This window comes from Pleurodeles waltl, chromosome 5, assembly GCF_031143425.1.
Source record: "Pleurodeles waltl isolate 20211129_DDA chromosome 5, aPleWal1.hap1.20221129, whole genome shotgun sequence".
Lineage (NCBI taxonomy): Eukaryota > Metazoa > Chordata > Amphibia > Caudata > Salamandridae > Pleurodeles > Pleurodeles waltl.
Window position 1 is genome coordinate 1,753,351,335 of NC_090444.1, and position 27,500 is coordinate 1,753,378,834.

General features: G+C 43.8%; 1 protein-coding gene across 2 annotated transcripts in view; it reads right to left on the bottom strand.

The window, feature by feature from the left end:
• The window catches only part of XKR5 (XK related 5), a 155,038-nt gene that overhangs the window by 32,816 nt on the left and 94,722 nt on the right, over nt 1-27,500 (bottom strand). For both annotated transcript variants that reach the window (XM_069236149.1, XM_069236150.1), the window contains exon 5: nt 5,338-5,507. In XM_069236149.1, coding sequence (XP_069092250.1) covers nt 5,338-5,507 — 170 coding nt within the window. The remainder of the gene's footprint in view (nt 1-5,337; nt 5,508-27,500) is intronic.

Genomic DNA, 27,500 nt, shown 5'->3' on the forward strand with positions numbered 1-27,500 from the left:
AGCCTTGGAAAGGGAGAGCAGGTAAGGAAGTATTTGCTCAGGATTGATTTGAAATGGGTGAAAATTGTTCTGAGAACACCAAACACAGAACCTCTTCCATTTTAATTTGTATGTCTTATTCGTGCTCTCCGCTCGCGCTTTAGATAATATGAGCCTACATTCTTGGTCGATGTTCATATCTTGGAACTCTCTGAACTCAGGAGCCAAGCATGCAAGTGCAGTGAAGTTGGGTCGGGATGTAAGATGAGACCCTGATTCTTCGATAGAAGATTGTGGTTGCAAGGGAGACGGACTGGATTGGCTATTGACCGGAGGAGGAGCTCCGTGTACCAGTACTGCCTCGGCCACTTGGGGGCTATGAGAATGATCTTGCAGCCTTCGGTCTTCATTTTCCTGAGGAGTCTGGGAATCAGTGGAATGGGGGGAAAAGCGTATGCAAAGATCCCGGACCATCTTATCAAAAGAGCATTTCCCCACGACCCCGGGAGTGGGTATCGACTGGCGTAAAACTGGCATTTGGCGTTCAGGTTGGTGGCAAACAGGTCGAGGATCGGCCGACCCCATCGTTGAAAAATGCTCTCGAGTATGGTCTGGTTGAGTTCCCACTCGTGACAGTTGTCGTCTGTCCTGCTGAGAGAGTCCGCTAGAGCATTGTTGACCCCCGCCAGGTGCTCTGCCCTGAGGCGGATGTTGTTCCGTGTGAGCCAGTTCCAGAGAGACTGAGCTTCCCTTGAGAGGGAGAGGGATCTTGTTCCTCCCTGCTTGTTGATGTAGAACATGCTTGTTGTGTTGTCTGTTCTGACTAACACGGATGATCCTGCGATGCGTGGCAGAAAAGCTTTGAGCGTAAGATGAATCGCCTTCAGTTCTAACAGATTTATGTGCATCTCTTTTTGGAACTTGGACCATCTGCCTTGAATGCGCATGTCCTGTAAGTGACCTCCCCATCCCTCCAGGGAGGCGTCCGTGGTGATAACGCAATCTGCTATAAGTGCCAGAAAGGTTAGACCGTGGGAGAGGTGGTTGATGTGGGACCACCATTCTAACGTCTGCCGAATCCTTGGTGTGATGGTTATTAAATCGTCGAAGGATCCTTGTGACTGGGTCCATTGGAGTTGTAGTTCTTCTTGTAGAGGTCTCATCTTGAGTCTTGCCAGCGGTACTAGGACTATGGCTGAGGAAATCATGCCCAGAAGCGATTTGAATAGTCGTACTGAAACGAACTTTCTTGCGGAGATTGTGACAGCCAATTGAGTCAGCTTCTGCTGCCTTGCTAGGGTAAGATATGCCTTGTTTTGGATAGTGTCCAATTCTGCTCCCAGGAAAACTCTCCTGCGTGCGGGGAACACGACTGACTTTTGTAGGTTCACTGTTAGACCCAAACTGTTGAATAGTCTTAGCCAGGCATCTGTGGCTTTTGAGGCTAGTAGAGATGACGGAGCTTTTATGAGCCAGTCGTCCAGGTAAGGGAACACTTGGAAACCCTTGCTTCTGAGGGAGGCTGCGACTGGGGCAAGGCATTTCGTGAAGATTCTCGGAGCTGATTTGAGGCCAAATGGCAGGACTCTGAATTGATAATGGGCACCGGCTACTGTAAAACGGAGATATTTGCGATGTTTTTGGTGTATTGGAACGTAGAAGTAGGCGTCCTGGAGATCTAAGGTTGTCATAAAATCTCCAGGATTCAAGAGGTGCAAGATATCTGACAATGTGATCATCCTGAAGGATTGTTTCCGAAGGAACTTGTTGAGCTTCCTGAGGTCTAATATAGGACGCCACTCTCCCGACTTCTTTCTTATGAGGAAAAAACGGGAGTAGAATCCGAGACCTCGTTGCTGCAGAGGAACTGCCTCTATAGCCCCTTTGGCCAGAAGGCTGAGGACTTCCGCTTGAAGCAGACGAAGGTGGAGAGAGCTGCCTGATGTTGGTGGGTGAAGCGGTGGCTTTTCTGTGAACTCCGGGGTATGACCTCTTGTCACTATATCTAGCACCCACTTGTCCGATGTTATCTTCTTCCACTCTTGGATGAAGTTGGAAATGTTTGCTCCTATTTGTTGATGTTGCGGGCATTGAGGGAGCATAGCCGGTGCCTGTGGAAAATCATTGCTTTCTGGGTTGATCTCTGGATTGTGACCCATGTCTTCGTTTCCCTGCCTGTCTGGTATAGGAGGCAGTCGATGATTGCCTGTGCTGCTGATGGTATGAAGGCCTGTACTGCGATTGCTGGTACTGTCTATGAAAGGAACCTCGAAATGAGGTGAAACCTCTCCCTCTAGCCCCTCGAAAGGGCTGCTTCCTGTACTGCAGGGTACCCAGGGACTTGGCCGTGTCTGTGTCCGTCTTAATGGTTTGAAGTGCGTCATCCACATGTTTGCCAAACAAAGATTCCCCATCGTAAGGCATGTCTAGAATTCGGGACTGCACTTCTGGTCTGAAGGATGTGGCCTTGAGCCAACCTTGTCGTCGTAAGACAGCGGCGCCCGCTAGTTGGCGGAAACCAGTAGAGGCTATGTCCAGAGCGCAGTCAATAATCTCTTCCGACGCACGCTCACCTTCCTGTAGGATCTTTCGTGCCTCTTCTTGCTTATTTTCTGGGATGAGGTCCAGGAAAGGTTGCATGTCTGACCACATCTGACGATCATATCGGCCTAAAATTGCTAATGAATTCGCTGCCCTGACAGTGATTGCAGACATTGAGGAGAATCTTTTGCCTATATTATCCAGTCGGCGACCTTCCTTGTCTGGAGGAGTGGAGATAGGCGTTGATGGATTTTTGGAGCGCCTTTGAGCAGCCTGTGAGATGAAAGAATCAGGCTTTGGATGGCCAGTAAGGGATGCCGGAGAATCTTTGGTCGCCTTATATTTTTTATCCAGTTTTTGTGGAACTGGAGGAACAGTAGCCGGATTCCGCATAATCTCTGTGCCCTCGCTCCAAATGTAATCAATAATCGGAATGGACCGTACCGACTTCCGTAATTGTTCTTTGAAATCATGCAGGAAACATTCCGATTGGGAGACAGATGTTGGTAGGTGGAAACGTACTGCGGCTCTGTCCATAAGATTATGGAAACCACCTATGTCCTCGGGCGGAGAATCAGAGGGGCGAGGAGGTGGTGGAGAAGGAGTGGGGGCCAAGTAATCATCCCATTCCTCTGTAGGATGTTGTGGAGTAATTTCTCCTTCTTCTTGTTCTTCTTCCCCTGAAGTGGAACCTTCATCTCTGGGGGGTGCAGCTAACACCGAGTGTTATGTTGATCTTGGAGTAGCTGGAGGAGGAGGAGCATTACCTGGCGTCACCGTAGAGACCGGCGCCGGTGGTTGACCTTCCGCTGGAAACCTTCTCCTATAATCCTGAAGCATGGATTGTAAATCCTGGATTAAGGAGGAAGGCATTTCTACGGTGTCTCTGTGTTGAGGCTCCCGTGTTTCATAGTATTGGTCCTGATGAGAGTAGTATGGTTGATACTGTTCATACTCATTCTCTTCATCGTCATCTTGATATTTGACATGGAGCTGCGAAGGGCTATGTGCATCTCCAAAAGGACCTTCGTCCGATTCCTCCCAGTCAAGAAGATGACTGGGTATTAAAGCCGACACCTTGTTTGGAGATGTGTCGGTAGGATAAACGTCCTGTGCAGGTAGACTTCTGATGCTGACCATGGCTCGGAGAGCTGGAGACCTGGAAGAGGTAGGAATGGCCTCAACGTGTCCGCTAGGCATCACTGCTGTCGATGGCGTGAAAGTTGATGCAGCCGTGGATGGTGCAGATTTTTCCGTCGACGGTGGTCTCGTCGACGGTGGAGTCGCCGACGATGATTTCGCCGACGATAGTTTAGTCGACGGTAGTGTCGTCGACTGTAGCTTCTTTGACCCCGTCGATGGCGATAGCGCCGATGAGAATGACGTGGGTGAGGTTATAGTCGACGGGGCAGTCGTCGACGGTGCCGATGGAGTCTGGAGAGAAGGGATCAGACCCCTTACAGTCGATGTTAAGGTCGTCGACGCTGACGACGGTCTCGTCGACGATGAAGTGGAGACGGTAGATGTAGGTACCGTCGTTGTCGTCGTCGTCACGGTCGTCGTCGTTGTTCTAATTTTCAGAGTCATCTTTCCAGAAGTAGAAGGCTCTGAAGAAGGAGACAGATGGTAAGACTCCTTCTTTTGAAGAGGAGAGGAAGGCTCAGAGGAGACTGAAGTCTGTAAGCCCTTCCCATGATGAGATTTCTGCCTCTTTCTGGATTTCTCTATGTGGCCTAGGTCCTCAGATCTGGACCTTTTATGTGGCCTCTCTGACCCACTCTCCTCACCTGAAGTACAGGATTTGGCCTGTAACCATGTCAGGAGTCTGCCCTCCCGGTCTCTGAGGGTCTTTGTGGAGAAGATGCGACATATTTTGCAGTCCTTAACCTGATGTTGTGGGTAGAGACAGTACAAACCTTCTTTATGTGGGTCATCCACATGGAGCCTTTTCTTCCCACAGGTCTTGCAAGGGCGGAAAAGGCCTTTTCTAGAAGAATCTGACATATTTGAAGCTTTCTTGAGAGAAAATCTCTGAAGTAGAAGAAAAAACTGAGCAGAGCTCAGGGAGACTCCCTTCACACGACGTGCGGTAGAAAATCTGAGGAAGGGAGCTTCTCTGGAGAAGGTTCTAGAGGGTGCTGGTGCCTGATTGGACAGCAGGCAGGTTTGGGTCCTTTCACAAAAGGACATGGATAGGCTATATGAGCAAGCTCTGACTCCATTATAGCCTATGGCAAAAAACATTTATTTATTATTTATTGCTATTTTATGTACCGTGGGACTCCCACTTCGACGACGGGGATGATTCAAGCATGTGAATTTATGAAAGATCCAATACTGGATAACATACATGTATGTGCAATAATTTTGACAGCAATACATTTTGTACGTGGCTCAAATGAATTGCACTATTTGTTGCACATTTGACTCACCATCGTTTTGTCATTGTGTTTTTCACATCTGTAGCACCTTTTAGTATAAGTATCTTTAATGGTCTCTAATACAAATATTTTGTTATAAACTGTAACATAAATATTCTGTTACACTGTATGTTGTCTAGTGTCCAGTATGTGTATCAATGTGATAATTAAAAAGAATACCCGTGAACTACATTTTTTGTAAAGTTTCTGACTGTTATGAGTCAAATGTGTTTAGCCATGAATGATTAAGCAACTTACTACTTAGATACTCGAAGGAGCCATAGTGTTTGTTGGCAGATATACTACATAAAGTAAGCCAGTGTTTGAAAATGAGACTCACGTGACACTACCACCCAAGCATACATGGTACCCACAGAGAGAACACTAACAGACTTACTGAGTAAAACATGACGGCTCTGCATCTGGATGTACCGTCACGGAGGTTTAAGTAGCAGAAAATATACACTGCGCCTAGTAGGATATTGAAGATCTTCCAGTAACACGTCTTAGTAATAATATCAGTCTGCAGAGATGCAACCCAAAAGGACATCAGCAACCAGTGAACACCTGTCGGGAAGAATGGGAGAAAGGTCGAGTGAAAAGCAGCACACCAACACAAGGATCTGTGGGATTGGTAAACCATAAATATGAGGGAGAGGTAAACTTGAAAGCTAGGCGGGGAAGTGAATAACCAGTTTGGATGAAAACAGTACAGTCAAACAGGAAGAACGTGACATGCACTGAGAATTGTGAATTTCAAGGTGCATGGTTTAATTATTATTCATCTAGTTAAACACTATTTTCAGCCAGTGTGTGGATTGCAATGATCTGGTATTCCAGGTGCACCAGTGACAGGTTATATATAAAAAGGATATTTTGTTCGGATTTCAGGATACAATAAATCAAACACAATATGAATGCCTAAATTGATCACAGCTTACAAGGCACAAGAGGCAACTATTTCGACCGGCGCTTGGAGTGTGCCTGAAGCGGGGGCAGGGCCGAAGGCCCCTTTAAAACTGTACTTGCGCTTCCGCCTTACAGGACGTGCGTTTGGAGTGCGCCTGGAGCAGGAGCAGGGCCAGGGCCGGAGGCCCCTTTAAGACTGTGCTTGCGCTCCCGCCTCGCAGGACGTGCGCTTGGAGTGTGCCTGGAGCGGGGGCAGAGCCGGAAGCCCCTTTAAAACTGTACTTGCGCTCCCGCCTTGCGGGACGCACGTTTGGAGTGCGCCTGGAGCGGGGGCAGGTCCGGAGGCCCCTTTAAGACTGTGCTTGCGCTCCTGCCTCGCGCGCCTGGAGCGGGGGCAGGGCCGGAGGCCCCTTTAAAACTGTACTTGCGCTCCCGCCTTACAGGACGTGCGTTTGGAGTGCGCCGGGGGCAGGGCCGGAGGCCCCTTTAAAACTGTACTTGCCCTCCTGCCTCGCGCGCCTGGAGCGGGGGCAGGGCCGGAGGCCCCTTTAAAACTGTACTTGCGCTCCCGCCTTACAGGACGTGCGTTTGGAGTGCGCCTGGAGCGGGGGCAGGGCCGGAGGCCCCTTTAAGACTGTGCTTGCGCTCCCGCCTCGCGGGACGCACGCTTGGAGTGTGCCGGGGGCAGGGCCGGAAGCCCCTTTAAAACTGTACTTGCGCTCCCGCCTCGTGGGACGTGCGCGGGCGACGCCCGGGCCAAGGGCGGGCCAGTCCTTCGCCCATCATCGACAGGAAGAGGCTGGGCTGGGCCCCCCCTGATATTTTTTCCGTGACTGTGGAACTTGTAAGTATGTGGTCATTAGGAATTTAGGCAGGTATCTTCATATTGCTACTTTCGTTGTTGAGTGAATAACCGTATATTATTACAGGCAATTCTTTTAACAGACTTTTGTACCCTGATAAGGTTATTTTCATTTTGTGTTGCTATAAGACTATTATAGGCTGTCCTACTTGTGTTGCTTTCCCAGCCCAAGTTATTAGCTAGAAGCGCTTTAGAGTAGCATTGGCTGAATCTCTTAGCACAAAGTAATTAGTTAAAAATGGGCAAGAGGAAGCAGCTTAGTGCAAAAGATACTACCTCTCATAAAGATCACTCTTCAATACTAAAATTTATTTCAGGAGCAATGGGTGCAATCGACAAACAGATTACTAACGGTGAGGAAAGGATTTTAACTCAGAAGTGACCGTCGGGATCTTCACCTAATCCTAGCAATCCTCTTTCGTCAGCATCAATCTCCTAAAAATCAACAAAGTTATTGGAAAGTGGGACTCAAATAAAAGGCTCAAATGGATGTATCCATTATCTAAATTAGTCTATTTCAGAGGCTGACGAGCATTCACCATCACCCAAACGCACAAGGAAACCTAAACTAGTTAGAAAGGGCAGAGTCTCTATTCAAGAGCCATCTGCCATAAACAGACATGGCAATTTTGGAGTTCAACCCACGGAACAAGTTCAAATTGATTTTGACAACATAAAATCTGGCCAGAGGCCTAAACAATCTACAGCCAAAGCAAAAACTAACACCTTAGACACTATCAATGCTTTGGAACATCTAGTTAGGTCATCCTTTGAGTTAATGATAAAGCGTCTAACTCAAGTGGAGGAAAACATGGAGTCAATACTCAACTTAATGAAGGCTCAGTCTTTAGGTCCAACACCTGTAATTTCTCAACAGTGTGGTGACATAGACTTAACCCGAAATTTAAACTCTCCTAAAGAGTGTCAACATCCATTAAGTATTTCTCGGGCTAACCAACAACACGCAGATCTTTGTATCCCACCAATCAGTACCAGAAGTGTCCAACAATCAAAAGTGAATACAAATGGTTCGGTTTCACAGAATAGACGGAAACTTCCCTTGGATATTAAACCAACATTGAGAGATACACTGGACCTTCCTCCTGCTGTAACCCCCTATGTGGTAGTTCTTGCAAATGTCCCTACCCTACCTGCGGAAAATAGGGAAACATGGACAGCACTGAGAAATAAATCCTCAAATTGGATAGGGACCCGTATGAAACCTGGTATGACAGATTCACTTTTTGAAGACATTAAAATGGTTAGAAGGGTAAAATGGGTGGGCAGGAACCACAAAATACTAAGAGGTGACTGTGTGGTACTTTCGTTTAAAACCCCAAAATTGGTTGAAGACATTCTGAGAAATTTAAGCTTGCAACAGATCTCCGACCATGGCATTTCACTGCTCCCTTAAGGCTTCTTTTACAACTTTAATGCAAGGCATGACCAACCTAGCACAATCTCTGCAAAACAACAAAGTAGACCTGAAAGAAGTTACATGGTCCCTATTAAGAACAGATTTGATGAGCTTTCCCTGGAAGAAGTTGATTGACGGCCAACAGATCAGGTTGCGGGCAGGATAAGGCCCATATTGATAAGCACTGCACCTGATCTATTGAAGGGTGGTGATGGCCTGGTGGGGAGTATAGGAGACGATAGGATGGTAATGGAAAAATTACCTAGACAGGATGCTATTGATGAAACTCCAATAGGTGGAGTTCCGGTTCACCTGGCCATTTCTACATCAACTCCCATACCTCACATAGAGATGGAAACTAACACCTCCACATCAACAAGGAAAGTAACAACATGTACTTGCGGGATTGGGCCTAAACACATTGGGAGACAATCTTTTATTTTGGAACGTGGCGGGTCTATGTACTAAAATCGAGAATGAGGATTGGCTAGAATTTATAAGATCCTTTTCTTGTGTATGTTTACAAGAGACTTGGTCCGTGGATCCCATCCACATAAATGGTTTTAGGACATTTCACACCCCTGCAGTTCCTTGTTCACGGGGCAGGGCAAAAGGCAGATTGTGCACATTTATCTCCAATAAGTTTGATTTGATAAAGGTTATTAATTCAATTTCTAACACGTTCGATCATTTGATACTATGTGAATTAAAAAAGAAAGCACAATCGGTGATTATTAATTTTTATAATAATGCCCCACAACAAATATTCTTACCCACACTTAAGCTATTGCAGGAAGGCTTGGATTGTGTATGTAATTCCTCGCATAAAGAGACCTTCATTGTGTGGGGGGGCGATTTTAATACTCATCTGTGTTCCCAAATAGATGAGAAATCCTGCTCCTTTGGTACAGGCGGAAATTATGATTTATTTCATTTTACACAGAACCACCATGGTAATTTACTGAACGATGTATTATTTAAATTTGACCTCCTTTTTTGCAATGGTTTAAATGACAGTAATTCACAGTTAAAACCTACCTTCAACGGTAGATGTGCCAACACAACAATTGATTTTATATTAGTGTCTAATAATTTAGTTTTTTGCACATCTGAGTATAAAATACATGACATTGCGCTTAGCGACCACTATCCTCAAAGTCTAAGCCTTGTACTACCTCAAGCTATAAATAAACAAAAGGGACTAGCAGAGAAGGTAGGGAATATTGAACTGGGCGCAAGGAATGTTTATTCCATTCGGTGGTCACAGATTGAACCAATAGGTTTTATGAAACAGCTGTTGAGCAACTACACTAATGAGTTTGAAATTTGCCTTTCAGACAACACTAGATCACAGGAGTGTATTAAAGCATTCACTGCAATCACTACTGAAATCAAACAGTATCTCACAGTAAGCACGGGAAAATCTAGATCACGGGGAGACAAAGGGTGGTTTGATACCGAATGTACACAGGCCCATAAGAGACTTAAACAGTACCTACACAGTCAAAACCCTGATAAACATAAAATTACTATTCTCAGACATGAGTATAAAAAGGCTATAAAAAATAGGAAACAGAAATTCAAAAATGAGGCGTGGCATTCTCTTCACGACGCAGGTCTCCAGAATGACAACGCCAAATTTTGGCGGATAGTGAACTCCCCCCTCCTGTGTGATGGAATGCCACCAACTATTGAAATAGCCATTACGGAAGAGGAGTGGGTTACCTATTTTTCCAGAATATACTCCTCAAAAAACCTAGTCCTAGATGCAAACGTCCATAGATTGGATTTTCAGCCTATCACTCCACCATTCAGTTTAAATGAGGTCATCGATGCTATCAATGCCAGTAAGAGTGGGAAAGCACCAGGCCCAGATGGAGTCCCAATCGATATTAGTAAGTCCAATGTTTCATTATTGGGCCCTTTATTGACACAGGTCCTACGAGCCTCCTGTGCCACAGCCTTTATCCCAACCTGGGCAGAGCCCATTATCGTCCCAATATTTAAAAAGGAGATCGCCAAAATCCAGCATGTTATCGACCAATTTCACTGCTTGACACCCTTGTGAAGATTGCTGGACGCATTGTCCTAAATAGGTTGCGGGAATGGACGGAAGCTAATAATATTATTTCGGACCTACAATATGGCTTCAGGGCTGGGATAGGGACTGTGTAACAGGCCCTGAATTTAGATATTATAATTGGTAAATACACGAAGACCAAGCCAGGAGCTTTACATCTTGTATTTGTGGACTTGACTTCGGCGTTTGACTGTGTAATTCACAGCAAACTTTGGTCCATCTTATTGGATATGGGGTTAGAAACTACAATAGTTCATTTCATCAGGGAATTATACTCTGGAGCTAATGCCAGGGTGCGTTATGGGTCCCAGGGGGAGTGCACTTCAGCCTTTCCCATAAAGCGGGGGGTACGTCAAGGCTGTGTTTTAGCTCCTCTATTGTTCACCTTATATATTAACAAATTAGAGGATGCTCTATCTACTGCTTGTAGAGATCTCCCACAAGCTGGTTCCTGAAAGATTCCAGCACTTATGTATGCGGACGATGCTGTCTTGATGGCACGTACCCCAGTAGCCTTGCAGCGACTGTTAACAACTTTTGATAATTACATGGAAGACTTAGGTCTTAGAATTAATCACTCTAAAACTTTCTCAATGACCTGTGGCACAAAATCTGTAAAAAAATCCCAAGTCATTTTAAAAGGTGTTAAACTAGATGACATAGAAACCTTTTCATATCTAGGCATTATGTTTGATAATAAAGGTACTTGGCTGCAAGCCATTAGGTCTAGGAGACTACTATTTACGAAAACTATTACGGCTGTAAAAAACTTTTCCAAAAAGGTTGGTAGGGCGACCCCTAAAGATATGATGGCAATTTATAACGCAAAATGTGTTTCTGTTCCATTGTATGGGGCAGGCCTTTGGGGATATAGGAAATGTAATGCCCTACAGCTAGCTGAAAATGACTTTCTAAAGTCCATCTTAAGTGTGCCAAAATCTACTTCAACCTTGGTGTGCCATTCAGAAATGGGGGTAACATACATTACAGACTTAATAAGCATGCAACCAATTTTACTTTGGCACAAAGTATGGACCTCTGATTTTGCTAGCTTGAATTAGCTATTATAGAAGATGCTAAATTATTAAGCCACTCGCTGCAAATTCCATGGCTGAATTATATAAATAACTTTTACGGACCTGGGCCACCCTGAGCTGTATTCCACTCCAGAAAAAAATTGAAACATTCTCTAGGAAAGATCTGAAAAACATTTGTCTTACCTACTTAGCTGACTCGAGGTGGGCCATTGAGTCAAAGAAGTCTAGTGAAAGGAGGAACCTCTTGTTGCAGCAATTAGATGGCATGGAACCATATTTAAAATATGTACTGAACCCGAGGCATCGATATGTCCTCATACGCCTAAGACTAGAGACATTTCATGGTCTCGTCAGTTTCCCGCTTACCAACGACTGGAACCCAGTTCTGGAAAAATGCCCTTGTGATCCAGCGTCAGACCAAAGTACAATGCATATCGTTTTTTGTTGCAAATTTTATTCTGATCTAAGGAAAGTGTTTGTGACTCCACTTTTAAGTTCCATGCACTTTAAACAATGTCGCCCAGCATTTATTTATCTGCTGTCTCTTCCATCACTCATAATATGTAATGGATTAGCTTTATATTTATGGGCAGTAATTAAGGCTAGATCATATCTTTAGGCAAATCATGGAGGTCCTTTACTTTAATATGTTAATAGTATGGATAACAGTTCTTGCTTTTTAAAAACATTGTGTTATTGATTTTATACTGTTTTCTAGAAGAATAACTGGACTTAGTTTTTCGTAATGAATTTTAGTATATGGTGTCAATTGTTGCATGTCTTGATTCATTTTAGCTATTTATTTTATGTGGTTGTCGATTGGTGTTATTTGTATGCATTACCTGCTTTTATGATTGTGAGATACAATCGAATAAAGAAATTTGATGATGATGAAAGAAATAAAAAATAAAGTTAGGGACAATACATACTGCACAACGTTATGTCCAGTTACATTTCATAGCAAGCCTTACCAAGTAAAACATTCATTTTTTATTAGCACCTTAATATAAGAATTATTTGATAGGAATTGCTTCTTAAGGACATTTCACCACCACTACTCAAATGTTTCCACATGACTTGGCAAGGAGGTGAGCGGAGTAGCATTTTTTTATGATGGGACAGAGAATTAAAATCCATATCACCCCATTGAGCTCTCGCTCATGGTCCACAATGTATGAGGTGGTGTGCTACTTGTCCGAGCAAAGTCCCTTGCCACTGGTAGGAAACATTAAATTAATGTAATTGTAAGTGCAAAAACAACGCAAAGATTGTCATGCAGTACCCACACTTTGGCTCAACTAATTATACTGGTACTCACGTTCTTTGGGGAGGTCCAGATATCTATGGTTACACCATTACCGTGTCTAGATCTTGTCTCTAATGTTAAAAATGATTGCAAAGATGTGTAAAGCAAGAATCCGGGCTACTGTCAGTACATTCATGACTATTTCACAATGCATTATCACGAGACAGTTGTCCGAAAACTTAAATAGGAATCCTGTGCCCAAGGCACAAGGGTATTCTTTAATGCTGAAAGAACATGCTCCGTTCAAGCAACAGTGGCTTAATAAAGTTTTAAGGTTTAGTTAAAAGAAACGTACATGTACTGTGTCTTTTTGCCTGATGTACTTGTGTAAGAAATTGGGTTATTAATAGTGTAGGATGTGAGGCCTGCACAAGTAACAGGTCCACAACATCCCCCTATTCGGAACCAAGCACCCCGCTGTAGTGCTTCACTCCCTTAGGGTAGCAATGCAAAGCAGTCCAAAGCCAACTTAAGGAAGGAGGCCCAGGCTAGTAATTATTCGCTGGCACACAACATTAACATTCAATGAATTACTAATAATTTACAAATATATACATCAGGAACACACATACCTTAGGTGAAATTCTGAAATCACATTTGCACCCAATATCACATTACCCCCCCCACCTATACCAGATAGATCATCACAATATAGCAGCAATCACTTTAAATAATGAAGGCACACTGGCTTTGTCAAAAGGTAATCACAACAACATATAAGCAAAGCCTAATGGCTTGGTCAAAGATCACCACATCAATAATATAAATCCATCCTATTTACTTTGTCAAGGGGTCATCATTAAAAGAACATGTCATAAAGCATCATTAAGTCACTAAAATCAATACCCTTGTTTAAATGCAATCATTATTGTGAAAAATCGCTGTCAACAATATACTATTAAAGCATTTAAAATAAACATAACATGTCTGAGTCTTCTTTATACACCGTTAGGCCGTGGCCAAAGAACCAATCTCTAAAGATTAGTGCACTCTCAGAATATAAACCAAAAATTCCAGCCTTAGAAATGCTTTATAAAAAAAAAATAATAATAATAAAAATAAAAAAAAAGCAGAAGTCTCCCCAGGACATGCATCCTTTGACCTGAGAGACAGAAGGTTAATTTAGTAAATTAGCCAACGGGAGGCAGCTGCAATTTGACAGCCCCCACCAAACACACCCCTAGGGCATTGGTGGTGCCCCTGTCCTTCTGGGGCCACCACTAACAGGATAATCTCATGCAAATTAAGCCCTGCAGAGCATTATTTGGGGGAGGGGGGGGGGGGGGCTTGCTCCAGAGCAGTGACTACTTGATTGTGTGCCTTTTATTTTGCTTTTTCTTAAAAATGGAGATACCAAGTCATACCCAGGACACCAAGGCAAGCTACGCAACAGGGATTGCAGGGAGCGCCCAAAGACCCCCGCAATCCCTGCTGGCTAACAGTACACAACCCCACTGCTAGGTAGGAACCGGCAACATCTCTTATCTTGCTCCCGCCGTATGAGATCACTTCCTTTGTATTCCCGCAGTGGGGAGCAGCTTCCTTTCTTCAGGGCCCGGTGATGTGCTCCCTCCCTTGAAGAAATAGTTACATTAATTTTGCACCGACCCCTGGGAACTGGCATTCCCCGGGGATAATCACTTAGAAGAGTGGCAGAGCCCCACATGCTCTGTTTCAGCAAAAAGCGCTCAAAGGTAAGGATCTTTAATAGACCATAACCAGGCCCGATTGGTCGATTTTGAAGATCTTGGACTCATTTTACTCCAGGTGGCAAGCAGTAGCCACCAGCAACATTTTCAGCAGGTTCCGCTGGATTGCACTCTGCTGGAGCTGATTTCACTGGCTCCTTGCGCCAGAATTCTTCTCTGATGTGTTCTCCACAGACCCCATGGCCTCTTGGCCATCTTGCAGGGCATCTGGAGGGCAGTGGAGTGCAAGCCTTCCGCCATCATGTTCTCAATGGGTTTAAAAGGGTCAGCAGCACTCGCCCTTGGAAAGACACACTAGACACACTAGTCCTGGGGTCAGCTATAGACCTTTATCCATTAGGGCATCAAGGGGCTTGTCCTTCCAGCACCCATGGTGTTGAGAAACTTGTTTGCATGAAAACATGACCACCCATTATCACTAATGGAGATTTTGTCAGAACAGAGATCTATTTCAATTGAAAATGTTTTCAAATGTGGGGTCCGAACACTTACTTTGGTAAATCCTATATAGCATATCATGGGACCTGGATAGGGTATAAGCTATGATTATTAGCGGGCCCGACTGACACAGAAGCTTTCATACGAGACAACTTCGTCCTAAAGATGGTTTCGTGGATGAGCCTAATTTGAGACCGAAACGTCGACGCTTGATCCACCTTCCTTTGAAAATTGTCTTCACTTATGTACTGATGTTTTGTCATCAAGATAGACACTATTGTGATATCCAGAAAGTGGACATTCAGTGCATTGCCATTTGTCTCTAAATTGTGCTGTAATTATATATCTCTGTTTTACAACAGACAATGCAAATGTAGTAGAAACAGCAATTAACTCCTGAAATCATTCATTTATGCGTCATGTTTAATCTAATAATCTATACTTAATACAAAATCTTACAAGACACCTACTTATCATGATTTATTCTTGTCACATTGCAAATTAATTTTTGTGAATTCCAAAATAACTGTTTATTTAAAAATTATACTTAATGAAAGAAGGATGTCATCAAATGACATCATACTTGGTTGAACTCATGTAAATGTTACCTGTTACAAGTTGCCCTTTTCTATTAGCAATAATCTAAAAGTGGCACTTCTAACAATTGAAAATCCAACCTCACCATTAAAGAGGACTGTACGATACGATTTGAAAGAGTGTAAGAAGTATGTTTCTAGCAACCACCAATCCGAATTTAGCATTTAATAAATGTAACAAGTGGCCCAATTATCCACTATGGCATTCGCCAGCCTTGCTACAATACAAATCTTTTTTGTTGATACTCTACTGTAAGGACCTATACGTGCCAAGTCAGGGCCTCCCTAAACTGGAATACAAGCAAACTAACTCCGGGTTCAGCATAGCTGGGCCTCTTAAGTCAGGTGCAGGTTGGTACCAGTGGAACAGTGAGCATGGGATCCACATCTGGGCATACTTGTAGCATTTAAGAGTGTCACAATGAAAAATACAAAAAGGTGATGGCCTGAATACTTGAATTAATCTCAGCCACTCAATGACTCTAGGCCACATCCCAGTCCATCGTTTTTGATGCCAACCTAGCCACCTTAGGTCAGACTCCTCTATGAGCAAATCAGCCATGGCTCCAAGAGAAACAGTCCAGTCTGAACTGCCAAAACGGGTCCTCTCTGAACCACAAATAATTATCTTCAAGTATTTCAGCAGTAACTGTCAAGCAAATCCAATGATATCATAACTCTGCAGTTAAAGCACATTCTGGGCATCACCATAACATTTGTGTCTAATATATGAAGTCCTTTTGATGTTAGCACACAAAAAGATACAATTTCTTAATGTCGTGGCCAGGGCCTGCTATGGAAAATGTCAGTGAATGCAAACAAAAGTGCTTGGTGTGGATCAGAAAGTAAGAGATAGTGTTAATTTAGCTAAGTATTTACACAAGGGATTTCATTGTGACACTTCATGAAATAAGGACTTCATCCAATGTGAAGTTCTAAGGGACTTTGTATTTTTTTTTTAAACAAAGAATACTGTCTATGGTATTTTTCTAATTATTAGAAGTAAACTTATAAAGGTGGGCCTCAGAGGCTAAGAGTGGCATATCAAATCTGGAACAATACAGAGTGAAGGATTAGGCATTTTATGTCAATTGAGCCTTGTTTTGTTGAGAATCTAGGAGGCTGTTCGCTTTAGTTTTTCTGCGCATATATTATGTCAGGAAAGTAGTTATGCATAACAAATTAAGTTCTTTATAACAGCCATCTTAGAATTGGAGTCTGTGTATGATTTGTGATCTGACTACAGATCAAACTGAACGTAAAATTTCCTAGCTTTCTATTAATGGCACAGAGGCGAAGATTATGCTCAAACTTTCTTATCCTTTAATACTTCAAGCAGGGTTCAACAACAAACTACCTTTCCCAAGAGCCCCTGAGAAGGATGTACAGAACAAACAATAGAGACGCCAGTCAAAAATCCGAGCTACAGTCCATATAACCAAACATCCCCTGAGGCACTTCCTTTTTCTTTTGTGAGACCTGCAGAACCAACATGGATAATTCGCTTTTATTGGAGCCCGTACCTGGGAAACAAAAAACGGTCATGAAGAATCCATGGTAACATAAGAAAACAAACGCCTTAAACAATAAGAGGCATTACCATATTTCATAACTGTAAACCCGCACTTGTTGGACTCTGCAATCACATTATCTACCAAAAGAATGTGTATCCATAACCAATCAACAAGGTTTACTTACCTGGAATGAAATGTCCCTCAATAGTCCGTTATGAAAAACAAATGATGCTGGGTAGAGAAAAAACTGTGAACACAGGAGGGAGGGATTAATCATCGCCTCCGTGTCTTTAATAGAATCAAAACTTTCCTTTACGAAAGCTAGGAAATTTTACATTCTATGTCAGGATCGGAGGTGAGGATGCTCGTTTGAAGTTATCCACCACTAGAGACACCATGTCCACCACTGAGTTCAAATAAAACCGTTTAAACACAGAGTTCGAAGACCAGTCTGCGGCGTTTAATAATATCCTCTAGTCTTGCCCCTAAAGAGAAAGCTTTTGAGGCCATTGCCTCTCTCACAGAATGGCAGCTGAACTGTGACACATCGATGCCTGCCTCAAGCATGACCCAGCGAGCAACGGTAGGGGAAGAGATAACCTTGAAAGGTTTTTATCAATGATATCAGCAATTGTCTCTCGCCTGGTGGACGGAACTCCTCTTTCAAGTTTTCATATGCTTAAAGGCACCTCACCACACTAAGCTTTAGACTAAGGAATTGAAGGCCAGGTAAGATATTGTCCTTGACATCAGACACCCTATGCCAAAAAACCAAGCAGAGAAGCATTGCCAGCTTTGCATAAATTCTTTGCGTGAAAGGTAAATTTATTTGCCAGGATTGGATAAGAATCAGGACCACTGAAGCTACCGGGGAAAGCAAGATGGCGGCTGCGTGAGATGGCCATGTGTGATCCTCCCTGCCTGATCTCAGCTATTTAGTTGTGGATTTCTTATCCCTACTTCTGTGATATTTACCTGAGGAATGCGCCTTGATATTCACTGTGGGGAAGCTCGGAGGCTCTAACCCCTGCAAGTCACGCTTGTAAGGATACCCTGTTTCTTCAGACAGTCTGCGTGCCGGCTACACTGTAGCAGAGCTCACCCGCAGCTAAACGTTGGACGGATGCCGCTGAAGGGAGCGAAGACGGCGCTTTCCGCAGTACGGGGGGAGGATGAGTCTAACAGGCCCATTAGGAACTTCAGACAAAGTTAAGTCACAGCACAAAGCCAAACGGGGAGCCCATTGAGAAGGTAAATGCAAAATTAAAAACTGTGCCGCTTGAAAGATTCTTAGCGAAAGAAAATCTTGAGAGGGAGCTCGAAGTGGAACAGGGGTGGTGTGCTCATCTGCTGTAGAGGTACGGGAGGGATTATTGTCTGAAGTGAATGTGCCAGAATCTCGATTAGAGAAAGGAGCAGAGAGTTTGGACAGTAAAGTGCTGAGCGGGACTTCACTGCTGGCGAGTGACTGTTTTACCTCCTCACTCTTAGGCCACTTCACAGATACTACGAGTATTGGGCACTCCAGCAGCGATGAGCCATCAACACAAAAAGAAAGTTTACAGCAACAGCTCCCCGATAGAAATGGTGAAGGAAGTCATGATATGGTTCAGGAAACATTTAATAATTTAAGCCATGCTAATGGAGAAGACCTGATGCTAATTGCAACCCGTGACAAGGATCAGGGCCAGAGCGATACATTTTTTTCACTATCCGATCAGTCAAGCTGGACAAGTAAAGAGGGATTGGATTCAGAGACAGGAAAGATCTCTTCAGAACTGGGATCTGAGATGTCCTCCCCAGCCTCGGAACAGGAACAAGCAGAAACAATAAAGTTATCCCCGTTAGGAAAATGCAGAACAAAAAGGAACGCACAGCCCAGTCCAGCCACGCACTCGCTAATATCTCGGGAAACTAAAGATCTTCAGTGGGATTATACAAACACCCAACTCAAAGAAGGCGCGGCCATGCATGGTGATACTGAAACACAACCTGGCCCAATCTCCCTAGAAACTATTTATCAAAGTATTATGGAACATCAAGAGGAGTCCAAGACTGAGAGCCGCAGAACTCAGTTAGCCTGTCGTAAAATGCAGACACAAATTCGCAGAGTGGCAAAAACATGCTCTGAGTTTGCGACACGCATAGGGGAGGTGGAGACCTGACTCTCCAGACTGGAAGACGACGTGGTATCTCAGAGAACACTCGGGACACAATGGGGAAAAAAAAGTGAAGATGCTCAATGGAAACCAACAGATTTAGAAGATAGACTGAGACGTAACAACTTACGAGTGCTTGGTATACCGGAAGGAGCGGAGGGATCCGATCCACGTGGCTTTGTTTAAGGAGGCTTTTCCGGATCTGAATCAGTGGGAATGGGAGAGAGAAATTCAGAGGGCGCACCGGTTTCCTTTTAATAGTACAGCTAAATCTTCAGTAGCAGGAGATATTAAGTCTAGGGCTATGTTAAGCTCTATCCTTAACTTTCAGGCAAGACAGGATGCATATGACCTCGCTCGTCCTGATCGTAAACGTACTGCCAGGAGGTGCAATTTTTTTGTGAGACCTGATTTTTGTCACACAACTGTGGAAAAAAGATGGAGACTTTGCCAACTAATTTTGCCTCTGCAGAAAAAAGGGGCACAGGTCTACTTGATGAATCCCACCAAATTAAACGTGATAGCTGAAGGCTAAACCCAGTACTTCACATCTGAAGTAAAAGCAAAAGAGTTCAGACTTTGAGGCTGGTAGGAGAGGGTCCGCCCTTTTCCCTGCCTCCTCTATTACAGGGTTTTTTTTTTGGGAGGGGGGGGGGGATGAATAGGTAACGGAATATTATATAGCCAATTGTAAAGAGACATCTGTGTCCTGCCTCTCTATCACCGGACATGGGAAAAAGGGTATTTATTGTTATTAATTGTTTTTTCTAACAAGTAGTTATAGGATATCTTGTGGGGTATAAGGTATATTACGGGAATGGCTTGGGTAAGGCAGGGGGGTCACAATTCCATCATCATGAGACAGCGCAGTCCCATACTTTCCATGAAGCTGATTAAAGGGGTGGGGGGAGGTACTCGGGGATTGGAGGGAGAGGGGATGGGGGCAGGTGGGTGTGAGGAAGGGTTAGGCAAGGCAAGGCTTGTGGATTGGGATGTGGGGGAAATCTCAGGAAGGCAAGGAGAATAGGAGGGGTAGGGGGAAGGACACTCAGTGTAAACATGTAAAGGTACAAATGAGGTCGTGGAAAATGATTGATGTGAGAGTCAGTACGAGACAGGGGCTGAATCTCAGAAGAAGAAAGTTAGACAGAGAAGATATGGTGATACCAAAGAAGAGCAGGCGCCTAGAAAAGAAAGAATGGCTTGCAATTTAAGGAAATCCTCAATGAATATATGTGGATTTAATAACCCCCAAAAGAGGAAAAAAGTAGCATTAGGATTAAAAATTAATTCAGGCAGATTTATATTGTTTGCAAGAGCCCCAGATCGCATGGGAGAGGCGAGGGCTCTTAAAAGAACTAGGGCTGATACCCTCAGCCTGTACTCAGCAGATGGTGTCAACACGGGGAGTGGCGATACTAGCCAGGAATTCCTGCTCTCAAGCTGGCTGCTTATTGGTGGATAAGGATGGGCACTGGGTCATTCTAGAATGTATTATATGTACAACTAAGTTTACTCTTTGTACTATCTATGGATCGAACTTTGACGAGGCCGTGTTGGATACCCTAAATTCTGAACTGATAGAATGACCATTACCGCTGGTATTATGTGGAGATTTGAATATCCATATAGAAGTGGGTAAAAACATGGGTAATCAGGACCAGTACCGGGGACGTAAACCCAAAGTTTGGAGGGCTTTAAGAAGGTTAGTTAGGGATCATGGGCTGGTAGACGCTTGGGAGCGATTTATGGCCCTGGACCCTGGTTTTATCTATTATTCCTTCCCGCACGCTAAATTAGTACAATCGGATTATTTTTTTATTCCGAATCCTTAATGAAGGATGCAAGTATAGATCTCCTGCCTAGGCTTCTCTCAGATCATAATCCATTAGTTTTTGGAGGTTAATAGAGACACGGCCACTACAGGGAGGGTTTGGGATGCATTCAAACCGGGAGTCAGAGGAGAAACCTTAAGCTATAACCTGCGCTCAGCGAAGGTGAGGGAAAGAGAGGTTAAAGAGCTTCAGGTTACACTAAATCTAGTAGAAAGGAAACTAATTAAAAATAGAATAGAAAAGGAGGATTGTAGCTCAACGCAGATTCAGATATCGGTCTTAAAGGCTAAAATAAATTCATATTTGAACAAGGCAGTAGCAGCTAATTATCAGGTATGAGGCAACAAACTATGAATATGGAGAGACTACTGGCAAAGTCTTAGCAAGGCGAGTAAGGCAAAAAGCATTAAAGACGGGCATACAGACTATCATGGATGCACAGGGGTGGAAATGTGAAAATCAGAGGAGATTTTAGAAGTCTTTAAAGACTTCTATCAGGAGCTGTGCAGGGAAGATTTAGTGTATTCTGATGGGGCTCAGAGAGAGGTCATAGCATTCCTGGGAGGATTAAAAACAGCTAGACCTTTCTTAGAGGATCAAATTATGTTGGGTACACCGATTCAATCAGAAGAAATACTGGAAGCTGAGAACTTGTTAGCAGCAGGAAAAGCTTCAGGTCCGGATGCCTTATTAGCGTTTTATAAAATGTTTTATAAAGAAGTAAGGAGGGACATGCTTGAAACTTTTCGTAAGGCACAACAAGGACAGATTCCATCATCCTGGGAGTACGCTAATATCATAGTGTTAAAAAAACAAATAAGCCATCAAATTCTCCCGGATTGTATAGACCAATTTCTCTGTTAAACGCAGATGTGAAGATCTATGCAAAGGTCTTAGAAACTAGATTGGCAATAGTTACATCCGTGTTAGTCTGTAAAAGACAGCATGGGTCAATACCGGGTCAAGAGGCGATTGATCATATAAGAAGGATAATTTCCTTATTTGAACTTGCTAAAACTTATCGGACACCTCTCGGTTTGGTGCTATTAGATGCCGAAAAGGCATTTGATTGGGTATCTTGGAATTTTTTTTATGGGAAACTTTGAAATGGAAGGGGTTAGGGGAAGGCTAATTAACAGCTGTTAGAGATATATACAAGGCCCCCAAAGCTCGAGTTTGTTTGGGAGGGCTAGAATCAGGTATTATATCGATCTCCAGGGGTACCAGACAGGGGTGTCCGTGCTTCCCATTACTCTTTGCATTATATATAGATCCTTTTTTATCTAAATTGGAGAGGTGCATAAACATTAAGCCAGTGACCTATTATGGGGAAGAATATAATGTGTTTGCTTATGCAGACGATATAGCAGTAACAACAATTGATCCTGAGAAATCCATTAAGGAAATTGAAGAGGTGGCCAGAAACTTTGGAGGATACTGTGGATATAAATTAAATGCGGATAAGACACAGATTTTGTGTTCAGTGTACACCTTGACCAAAGATAAGCGGGCGGTGGCAGAGGCTGTGTATTTGGGGATAAAAGTTACTGCCATTGTTAACTAGGTGGTGGAACTTAACCTAGCCCCTCTGTTAAGTAAAGTGAAGAGCGATTTGGATAGAATGCATTATCTATATTTATCACTTGAGGGTCCCTCAATGTTTTAAAAATGATTGTCTTGCCAAAAGTATTGTATTTGTTTCGCACAATCCCTTTAGAGATTGCAAAAAGTTGGCTAAACAAATTAGCGACAATTAGTAGTATCTTTTTGTGGGGATATGCCAAACCAGGAAGGGCTATGAAATACATGATGCTTCCAAAATGTAGAGGAGGCTGGGCAGTTCCCAATTTTACGCTACATTATTATGCCTGCTGCCTCCAACATATGGATGGATTGATAACTGGGGAGGTAAGGGAGAGTAAGGAAGAAGTGCAATCCTCCTTGTATGAAATTACATTGGGTGTTGAGGCAAAAGGTTGGTTGACGAAATTTGTGGAACCCAGCTACTTTGAAATAGTGAGATTCAAAACTCTACAAGCAGTATATAAGGTCTGGGTGCAGCTAAAACAATGGTTTGGGCTGGGCAAGATTACTGCATATACTCCATTGAGCTCCTCAGTCCTTCCCTTTTCTATTTTTAGGGATCCTATTCTGGCAATCTGGAGACAGCAAGGGATAAGGAGGATTGGGGATCTATAACTAAACTCAGTCTGTAAATATTTTCAGGAGCTACAGATACAATATGGCTTACCGAGGACTCATTTTTTTTAAGTTCTTACAAATTCAAGATTTTCTCCATCGTCACAGACCAGCTATGCCGTTAATGGATAAGATAACATTAATAGAGGCTATATGTCACAGGAAAAAGATAGGTATATTATATACTTTGTTAATAGATGCCCAACAGGATGATCTTGTGCAACAGAATGATAGATGGGTTAATCGTGTGGGTAAAGAGGGGGGTGGTTGGAAGAATCATTAGAACTAGCAGGAAAAACCTCTCAGCGAATTTGAAAACGCAGACAAGATGGCATTTGACCTGTATTATACACCAGCAAAATTGAGAAAGTGGGGAGGATCTGATGGGAAGTGCAAGCGATGTGGGGAGGAGAGGTGCAGGGGGGGCGGAATCAGAGATATTGCATATGTTTTATACATGCCCTAGGTTGAAACCATTGTTGGGTGAATTAGAATGGTTTCTCAGTGATATAATTGGAGGAAATGTGAAACTAACACAGACGCTGGTATTGCTAGGTGTGATGGATCTGCCGGAAAATATGGGGCATGTAATAAAAAAAAATCCTTGCAGAACAAATCTTCTACCTCTTGATCTATTAGAGGCCTCTGAGCCTCCAATCGAATTAAGGGACGAGGGTTCGCTTGTTGGAACGGAGACCCATAGAATTCTATTTGGAATCCTCAGACATTTTGGAGCACCCAGGTGTCTGAGGTAATGGCTTGCCAGTTGTGCAAAAAAAAAAAATTAAAAAAAAAAAAAAAAGAGACAGCCTGCCCTCCCACCTGAACACTTTAATGAAATTTTACACTCAACAGACTGAGATCCTTGGAATTGTCCTGTGGAAGGGCCTCTGGTGCCACGTACTCATTGGCCCCCTCTGGTAGGGAAGAAGCCTCCCATCCGGGACTGCTCTTGGCATCTGCGGAAGGCTTTTCCCCTTGGAGGACTTTGGTAGTAGTAGCAGCCGGTCGAGCGCCCCCTGCCATGGCCGTCCCCCCAAAAAAGGTGTGGGTGGAATATTTTCTTTATGGAGGTCTGCACCTTATTGAGTGAGATAAACGTGGCAACACATTTGCCAAGTTCCCGCACAAAAGGTTCCCGAAAGAGGCTTCCTTGGGCCCACTCACCTGCCTCAGAAGAGGAAAGGTCCCCCAACTTTGGGTCGATCTTGGTGAGAAGAGATCTGCACTGTTCCGTAGAGGGCACAGTTGGCATTGCCCAGGAAAATAATGGCTCGCTGAGCCCACCCAGAGATATTTTCCGTGGAAAGAGTGTTGCCCAAGGCTTTAGCTTCCTCTGCCAACTTCAATATTTTTGTCAGGGGACAAATTACATTGAGGAGTTTATCCTGACAGGCCTTCCAAGACCTGCTTATGCCCTCCTTTGGATCGTGAATGAACTTCTGGAGGAAAGTAGCCGTATGGGTGTCTATTTCTGGAGTGGACAAAACCTTGGTGGCGAGAGAGCGCCAGGGGCATTCCACCCAGTTTGGCGCAAACCTTCTTCCAGAGATTCCTGAGTCTGCTGGAGACATATTTGCCCACTTTGTCTGAGAGGACCCATTATGTGGACCTGGTGGGGTGGGTTGCAGACTTGTTCTTCCGGGTCCACAATCTCAGAGGGATCCCCTGCACTGTGAGATTCAGACTGGGCAGTATTTGCCAGAGGTATGGGTTGTCAGGGTCTAGAAGGACCCGCCTCATCCGCGGAATCCGTGATGGAATCCTCATCCCCATCGGCAGAGGGAAAAGGGGCAAGAGTAGGTCCTTGGGGACCAAAGGCCTCTACCTCTGATTCAACACCTACCTGAGTAGAGTGTTCTAAAAATGCCTTTTTGAGCTGGTCAAAGGCTGCCAGGTCCACCCCCGCTTCCAACTTGAGTTTGGGGGGGTATCGATGCACCTGATGCTCAAGCCCCAGCAGGGAGCTCTTAATAAGGGAATCCAGAGATATGTTAAGGGGCAACGGGCAGGAGTAGGCCATCCGCAACAGGCGTTGTTCCAAAGGTTCTATGGCAGAGGCTACCACCTAATGGAGGCATCATTGCCTGGCAGAATTACTCATCTATGGGGAGGGCTGAAATGGTCTCCTCCTCAATATAGTCCCCGTTGTCCTGGGAGTGCATGCTTGTCAGTATAAGAAAGCGGGTCGGATTTGGGCTGCGCATCCTTTGAATTCAAGAGTGTAATTACCGCCTCGGCCCCAGCCCCTGAAGTGGCTGAGCGTGCTTCGTGCACATGAAGGATAAGATGAAGATGAAGAGGCCGCTCCAGTTCCCAGTGTCTACAGAACCAGGTTGGGCGTCTGCCGCTCGTCAATTTTATCAATACGGAACCCTGGTCAGAGCTGGCCATCCGGATTCCAGGCAGTGCAGGAAGGCTTGGTGGCAGGAGGGCTGCAAGCCAAAGGGCTGTCGCTCAGACAGTATTTTTTTTGTGAAAGCTCAGCACTACGATTAACTGACGCACCAAGCGCACTGATCGCCTGCCCCCTAGCAGGCCACCAGTGTCACCACAGTACACGGTCCCCACTAACTTGAGAAAACAGCAGCAAATGTAGTGGATTACTACCGCGTTTCCACTGAGAATGCTGTTTGGAGAAAAAAACAGGTTAGCACAATTAACAAGCACTTATTGATCGAATTACAACAAATAAAGGGCACTTATCTCTGCTGGAAGCAGAAAGGAAAGAGGAATTGCCTAAGGGGATGTTTGGTTATATGGACTGCAGCCCGGATATTTGGTTGGCTACTGTATTGTTTGTTCTATACTTCCTTCCCAGGGGCTCTTGGGATTGGTAGTTTATTGTTGAACCCTGCTGGAAGTATTAAAGGATAAGAACGTTTGAGCATAATCCCTGCCTCCGGTCCTGACACAGAATTAGTAAATTCAGGGACAATATGTTTTCCAACAGGATATTAAGTCCCAAGTTGACAGTACTATTGATCTGAAACCACATTAGTTGTCACTATACCAGGTTGACTTCTACAACCGCAATTAACGATAAGAGGTGGATAATATTATTAGTAATCGGCTGTATCATTATATAAACAAATTATCTATTAAAAAACGTGATTTAGTAACATTATTATATAAAATTAATGGACACTTAATTAATAACCCTTTTAAATTAGTCATCCAAATCATTGCCAACCCGGATAAAACATCTAAGTTTTCCACGTTTTTGCAGATGAGGAACAGAGGCATAAGATTCACTTAACTGCAGACTGGACCGGTGATGAGGCGATAATTTCTCTTCAGTTGAAGGAACCAACACACACTCTACTTGTGGTAATATAGCAAGGAGTTAATCAAAACATTACACCTGCTAATAGACGGAGAAAAGTGTGCGTGCCACACACACACACACACACTTTTGCTCTGAACATTTCATACGATGTGGTTGTTGAAGACTCCTAGTTGAATGTGCTGTACAGTCTCTTGGAATATTGGTAGGTGTGTCCAATGCTTTTGACATCTGCCAACAAATTCGTCTCACCACAGTCCACTGTGACACGTTTCATCACACTGCAATCCTTTCTGTGCCCCATTTATTATGCTCTCCTTACATCAGATGTGTGTAGCAAACCTTGGGGCACGTGCCCTAGACATAGGAATTACAGTACTATCATAAAGGGTCAATAGAAAGGGAACCCAGGGTGGCTAAAAAGTGACATACAAAAAATATGCGTAACATAACCAAAATATGGACGAACTTGTACGTCACGATGTTATTACAAGACCATAATCGTATGTCAATAAATATATTTTTTCAGCATAAATTAAGAACCAGGCCCACTTTTGAAAACCGGAATTTCCATTAAGTAGGAAAATATTTGCTAGGTAAACAGCACCTCTGTCCACACTGCTGTTCACCCAGCAGAACTGTAATTGTGTAAATACTAACATTATTTATCACTTGAGGAACATACTTTTCTGCTAAGAAACTGCTGTCGGTAAGGTATAAACGGCAGTAAAGATGAATATCTCTTCCCATAATATAAATAGCATTTCAGGCATAAAGCCCGTACGCGCCAACACACTCCTCCGTCGCTACAACATGTACACATCACTACTTCACAGCTACCACTCACAACTCATGCTTCACTCTTCAGCAGCTCGTTATTACAGACTTAACCTTTGTAGGATCATCTCAGAACTTAACCTATTTTGGGTGGTAAAGCTACCATTTTCAAGGGCAGCATTGATTCCTGTAATGCCGAAGCCTGGGGGCAGCGCGTAGGCCACTAAATGTATAGCATTTGTGGTAATGGTGCCACTGTTGGTAACCTGGCAGAGGGGATTGTTCTCCAAGGAGTATTTTTCACATTCCAGCCGAACACCAACCATGATTCCTGCACTGAGGCCACAAGCCACCATCTGAACATTTGATGACTCAACTTTACCGATGGGTTCTTAATATTAATAGATCTGCAATCAGCATAACAGACCCAATCAAT